At 36.7% G+C, this 7,285-nt stretch overlaps 1 protein-coding gene across 1 annotated transcript; it reads left to right on the forward strand.

Moving 5' to 3' along the window:
• The first annotated feature begins 2,185 nt into the window (after positions 1-2,185).
• Positions 2,186-3,948, forward strand: LOC149158679 (protein LURP-one-related 8-like). The gene is made up of 3 exons (XM_089433358.1): positions 2,186-2,595; positions 2,711-2,947; positions 3,054-3,948. Exons 1-3 carry the CDS (start codon positions 2,344-2,346, stop codon positions 3,186-3,188), a joined length of 624 nt encoding a protein of 207 aa, XP_089289484.1. The 5' UTR covers positions 2,186-2,343; the 3' UTR covers positions 3,189-3,948.
• Positions 3,949-7,285: the final 3,337 nt, after the last annotated feature.

The raw sequence follows: 7,285 nt of genomic DNA on the forward strand, positions 1-7,285 counted from the left end.
GAAACAAGGAGGGACGCACGAAAAACTCTCAAACTTGTACTTGCGCACTACTGTAGAAATACTGGGTATGTGACAGTCAAGTGCACAAGAAATAAAAACCATTAATTGAAATGTTATAACCAGAATGAAGGAAAGTGGAATGGCATGTGAAATATTAATTGCTTCTTTAAGAAATGTTAGATTGAAGACAAACATACCTAGCAGTCGTGGGGATGAATCCTTATCACAACTCAGGCCTTAGTCGAGCTTCCAATCTCCAGCAATGTGTGTTATGGCTACAGGTGAATAAACGTGACCATACACAGGAAAATTGACTAGAACAAACGTGAAAATGACGAATGAAACTGAAAGCTTTCATTGGGTTGCGGTTAGTGTTACTATAGAGCGACCTCCACCATCGATCTACAAGAATATCATCCCACCATTCGTGAAGGAGGGACTAGAAACCTTGTTGAACCTCACATGGGGAGGGTACACGTGTTGACTATGGATTGTGCCACTATTCCAATACTATGCACTCCATTTAACACTTCAGAAAGGCATGGTGCATGAGGCCAGTAGTACCATAGGAGTGACCCACCTTGGGTATGTTTTCACCATACCAGGAAAGACTTTAGCATAAACATTTGTATTAAGCACAATATACTTCAGAATATAAATAGCCTATTCCATGGAAAAATAACTTAAACAAACATCTTGATATAAAGGAACCATGGCATTTACCTAGCATAGAACTCTACAATAAGGTGTTAAACATTAAGGTATGAAGGGGTACGTTCATACCAAAAAACCTTATGGAGTATTGTAGAAACATAATGCATACAAGAATGTAATAAATATTAATTTGGATATAAGGTCGATGCCTTATAGTATCTCCACTTGCCAAAGCGGGTATGGAGTCATCGTAAGTGGGAATGGCTCCATCCAAGACCATAGTGCTCACACACAAACCTAAACACTTTAGGTTTAACTAGATACAAGAACAAGGTAAGCTATGAAAAAATCAAGGAGTAGAATTTGGCCATATGAATGTCTATCGCTATACAACTAATTCACCAGTGATAATACAAGAGAAAAAAAAAGTAACCATTTAAATGGGGTATGTGTCACCTTCTATAATCTTTTCTATTCATTTTTTCCTTGAAGATTTTGTTTTTTTCTAACTCTAATAGTTCCTATGTATAAATGGAACAATTGTCTTCCAATCACAGAAAAACATATAAATTTTATCCTAATCAGAAAAATTACCCAATCTTACCATAAATTAAGATAGAAATACTTTCAATTACATAAAAAAATTATTTTTAATAATGATATCTCATTTTTCAAATATATTTATAAGTAAATAATATTTTATATAATGTCCTTAAAACCAATAATTTAACGTTAATGATAAGATAAAACGTAATAAAATATTCTACGATTAAAGGGTATTCCCATAACATCCATAACATCCAAGGGTGAGCATGAGAATTTAAAATAAACTTTGCTAAATATGAGAATGCATAGATTAATCGGTACGATGGGTTTGTTCCTTTTTGTGTGGCCATAATTAAGAGCACCATCCCATATTATTTTATTTATGGCTTTTGCCAAAAACTTCTTCTGTTAAATTTCATGAGTTTTAATGAGAAGACGAGTGAGCACTATATGCCAAGGTGGTCTCGATCGTGTGATAGTTATAATGCAATATATTTTATAAGTAAGCACCATAATGACAAGCTGGTCCCTATCATGAGAAGACATGAGTAACCACCCTAATGAAAAGCTGGTCTCTATCATGGGCTAGTAATAATACAAGAAATTGAGAACCCTATTCGTTGATGTGGATCACACGTTTCTTTACACTAAATGTGTTTGAAACGACCTTTGTTCTTATCATCACAGTTAACATATTAATTCCACTATAAAAGCCACCGAGAAATATCGATAGTACCTTGTGGACCGTTTTGTACATATACGGACCACCAGCTTCGACTTCTCCCACCCTAGGTACTCAGTTGTCACTCCTATTCCCAACCTTATTATATTCTAAATATAACGTTTAATAGAAGACCACCAATAAAGTTCAGACTTCTGTGGCGTTATCGCTATGATTATTATCTTTTAAATATATCACAGGAGCTAGTCACATGTTTTGTTTTTAGTGAACATGAGAGATGGCCATTTCAAAGCAGTGGTATAATAAGGGATCAACCAGACGGGGAATCAGCACCCGGTCATTAGCCTTAGCGTTCACTCTGCTTGAATACGTGTTTCATACACGTTATTCATTCTTTATTCTTTCGCCTTACCCTTGATCTGTGTCACTTTGCTCCTTGCTGCCTCATATTCTCAGGAAGCATGAGTGCCAAGATTCATCCACGCGAACCAGAGTTCGCCGGGCATGCTTGCATCGACGATAAGGTCTCCAAGGCGTCTGCCACAGCGCTTACAGTGTGGAAAAAATCTCTTGTTTTCAGCTGCAATGGCTGTACTGTTTTCGACTCGAGCGGCAACCTTGTGTTTAGAGTGGACAACTATCCTTCAGATCCCAAAGACCAAGTCGTTCTCATGGATGCTGCAGGAATGGCCCTTCTCACAATGCGGCGAAAGGTATGCAAACATATATAATATATTTCGAATGGATTTCCGTTGTTTTCGCTTTAGAATAACAAAATCTTTGCAACGTTTGAAAGGACACTGAATTGTATTATTGTATGTGAAACAGAGGTTGAGTCTACAGAATGAATGGCGAGGATTCATAGGGGAATTCCGGGATGCACAACCACTGTTCGTTGTAAGAAGGGCGCCATCTCTGCTAATCTCCAGAAAGAGTTTAGCAGAAGTGTATATGTGTTCTTCGGCTGAAAGAAAAATGAAGAAGACGCCAGATTACCATGTTGAAGGATGTTATGCCAAGCGTTCCTTCACCCTTGTGAATACCTTAAACGAGGTCGTTGCAGAGGTCTGTATGTTCCCGGATGTCTTGTTACATTCTATAAGCACACTTGAGGAATTCATTGGACTCTCTTCATAACAAGTTCTGAAAACATCCGGTGTTTTGCTTGCAGGTGAAGCCCAAGCAGGTAAGATCAGATATAAGGTTGGGAGGAGATGTGTTCAATCTGACAGTGAGGCCTGGCTACGACCAAGCTTTCGTTATGGGATTGATTATCGCTCTCGATCAGATCATGCCGTCGGACTGAACGCGCATCCTCTCCAAGGGGTACACGAAGGAAACGGAGGGGAGGAATTTTTTTTAGGCTTTCCTCCGCTCTCATGGAATTGGAGATTCCAAATCCCGCTGAAGATGAATTCAAGGCGCAGAATCCCACATCGCAATACGCGACAATTATTGAATAGCACGTTTTTCCGGACTGCAATGCCATGCATGCTATCCTTTTGCACGTGATTTTGCGGCAGAGAGTGCAGTTTACAGAGTCCCTTCGCCGTACGATAAGGATTCTTAACGCTGACCAGCTACAGACTGTAACCCTAATTCACCAAAGACGAAGAACATGTTGCCGCATTCCCATGTGCATATTTTAAATGGAAGAAATTGGTGCTTTATTCCCATGTGCATGTTGTAAATTGAGTTGTGTACATTAAGAAAGATATAGTTATTTTTTCTTGAGGAAAGACGGGTATGTTTTTTTTTGGTTGAGGAATTTTCTGTCAAGATGGTATGTAAATTGAATTTTGTACAGTAAGATGGACATGGCTATTTTTTTGTTGTAAAATTTTCTGTGTAGATGGTTAAGTTTTTGTCTGGATAAAGGCACTCTATCCGAAGGGCGTTGTAGTATTGGGACTCTATGTAAAGGGCATTGTAGCATCTGTTACTCTCGAGTGTCATTTGGATCGTAGCTTTCATGTGACAAGCAACGTTCCTGGAGTTTCATTGACAGACTCAGACGCCTTTTTTTTGTGTCAATTTACAACACCGATTATTTATGTTATAAAACTGGTCGATACCTTTATATCTATTTGACGTGGCATGAAATGAGTAGTTTATGAGTTCCTTGCAAAATGAGTCCTTTGAACTGCGAATATATAGCAATTGTATTGAGAGGTGTAAAGTAACATAAAAATTATATTAGCAATTGCACCGAGAGGTGCAAAGGAATCCGGATAAGAGTGGGGAAAGTGGAAATAAATTGGGGGAAGTAAAAAGAAATTCTGGTCTTGCACTACATCTCACACTACAACATCGTAAGGTTGAGACATCTCACACTACAACATTACAAGGTTGACCATGGCTAAGCTTGATGACCATGTTTGACCATGGTTAAGCTTGCTTAACCATGTTTGACCATGGTTGACTATGGTTAAATATGATCAAAATATGCTTGATCATGAATGTGGTAGTCCATTTTTCTTCATTGAAACATAATACAACAATCAAGCACAGTTAGGTAATCTAAGCACTTTGATCACCCTTAGTTTGGATGAATACCAGTTAGATGGATGTATATCTGCAGAGTTAGGTTTATGTGGAAATATCACCGACCTCACTCTTTCTCAAGTCCAATTCTCTAGCTCGATACACTCTTCGTTAGGGCTCTTGCAACAACTTAGTTCGATATACATATATGACAATAAGCTTACACAGATAAAAAAAAAAGTTTACCATTTAAATGGGAGGACCTTCGTTAAGTACTACATGTTGCTAAATGGAAAAACCTAAAACAAGTTGAGGATGAGGATGAACGAGGCGTAACTTATGCTCAAGTTTTTGAAATGTCGATGTAAATATGCAGGAAAGCAATTGTACATACTACTAAAAACAATAAAGAGAAATTGTAGTTGCATAAATAACCTCCCAACTCCTGTTCATTTATAAGAATTATTGCTTATGTTCTTTTTGCTTTCAAATTTTGTATTAAATTGTCAACTTGCATTTAATAGAAAATGTAGACTTGGTATGACATATTCATCAATTTTACTATGAAAGAACAATTAATTCAAAATAAAAATGTTCCCTTTACAAGAAGGTGAACATTATAGGCCATGGATCAATTAAGCCTAGCACAGATCTGTTAAAACCCTTGATCTTGTATTCCTCATATGTATCACAGATCTGTCAGGATATTTTATGCCTTAGATACATCGAATCCCAGAATCTCCTCTAGAATCTAAATGGCCATAGGCCCAATTATGAAAATGAATAGCACTGTGAATAACAACATCTTGCCCTATTAGCCTTATTATCATCATATGGAGTTAAAGCCAACCTTCTTCGTGATAGAATGGACCTGAGCCCCGACCCATCATCCTAGCTTACAGTCAAGGACTTTTTACTCACCACTTTGTAGACCTCACATACAACAGTGAGAAATGCATTCTCAACATTGGTGGCAGCAAGAGAAGAAGTCTCAAGAAAAACAAGCTCTCCTTCTCTACTTATTGTTTATCATCCTGTCTTGGGAGTTCCCTCAAGTTCCCTAATTCAAATTTGTTGCCAACAAGAATGATCACAATGTTGTTGTCTACATGCATTCTCATATCTTCAATCCATTGAGTTACGTACTCAAACGATTACCATTTGGAGATATTGTACATTATCAGTGACCCTAGATATCCTCTATAATAAGTGCTTGTGATTTCCCTGTAACTGCTTGTGTTTGATTTTGAACCAAACCAGTCAATATGGGCATATCAAACTTAATATATAACTATATCTCAGTAAAATTTGGATTTCTGTTGATTTCAATTCAGGTAAATTCTATCTTGAAATTTAAAACAAAATATAAAACATGAACCTTATTAAAGAAAACATCTCTGCAATTTTCAATGTTGAGTGTTTCATATTAAAAAAGAAGAAACAATGGATAATGGACAATGTCTTATTTTGTGGTTGTTCTTATTTGCAAATGCTTGTTGAGTATGATTCAACCATAATACAATTACATATATATACATTTTTAAACATAAATGATCAAGGTTTGTTGCAAATAGATTTCAAAATCAGAAATAGTGCAACATCGTTTGCATTGTGTCCATGTTTATCTAAAAAAAACTTTTTGGGTGGGCAAAGTTTCAACCAGAATACAATTACTTATATACTACTATCAAACTTATTTGATCAAAGGTTCACTGCAAAGAGATATGATGCACCACATAATTGTTTGTTATTGCATTTCCTCAATTAAAGATATGCACAACTCTCACTCTTGAGGAATCAACTTTCAATTCACACTCTAATAAGGAGAATTCAGAGTGTTCAAAGATCAACAAACACTCCATGTCAAAATTCAAATTAATATGCTCCATAGCATGAAAACTCCTTACTACTTGGGTTCTTGTTCAAGGCCATATATATTCATGTCTAGAACTTGAATACAAAGAGGATCTTCATGCAACTATTATGTTTATTGATATAGGTTGTAGCTAATAGCTATTGTAATTAGAAATATGATTGCATTAAAAGAAAAAGAAAAAAAAGTTTGTATACCATCTTTCTTGGTCTATAGTATTCTAGATCTAAGCCTTCACCATCTGGTCTGGTCTGTGTGGCTTAAGTTTCCAAGCTAAATTCATCCTTGGACAATCTAGACAACAACTGTGATTTTCCCACAACAGAATCCCCAATAATCACCATCTTAAAAATGTAATCAATATTCTCTTCTTGTTGCCCATATTTCATTACCATGATGAGCTACAAATAGCTATCATATCCAAGCTCTTCACCGCTGAAACTATGCCAGAGCTCTTGTTTCATAGAGGTCCTTCCATGGATTGATCGATCTAACCTTCCTTCACTTCATTTAGCAGTACACTTGCCATTACAACTAATTTTTCTTAAATAGAGCTAGTATTGATTAGACACACTTCCTTTGCACACAATAAATCAATAGTTTGTTGAGGACCCAAATCCCCAAACATCGAGATTGCTAAACATATCAGTCGCAATCATGAAAAAGAGTACTAGGAAATCGGGAATTCAAGGCTTATGATGAAAAACAACTAAACCTAGCATTTGGCACCCATGTGAGTGCATTACAATAGGGAAAACAAAGGAAATCGATGGAAAGTATAGGAACTTAGGTATTTCAATCTTGTACAGTGCTTACACATCCACACTTCCTTAGGTAAAAGTTGTAAACACAGTAGATATGGAGCTAAATCGCCTCAATGACAGTGGACAGTGACCGTCATTGGGTCCAGCGGGGCCATGTTTCATCCCCAATCACGAGGTCATGTAGAAAAATTCAAAATTCAAATTGAACTGATGTTGAAATATCAGTTGAAATCGGTCAATTCCTGGATAAACGCGTCATTCGAGCAAGATTGAATTCTGCGA

The sequence above is a fragment of the Pinus tabuliformis genome, chromosome 5_2, assembly GCF_031772625.1.
Source record: "Pinus tabuliformis cultivar Carrire ecotype Pingquan chromosome 5_2, CPIR1, whole genome shotgun sequence".
NCBI classification, from domain to species: domain Eukaryota; kingdom Viridiplantae; phylum Streptophyta; class Pinopsida; order Pinales; family Pinaceae; genus Pinus; species Pinus tabuliformis.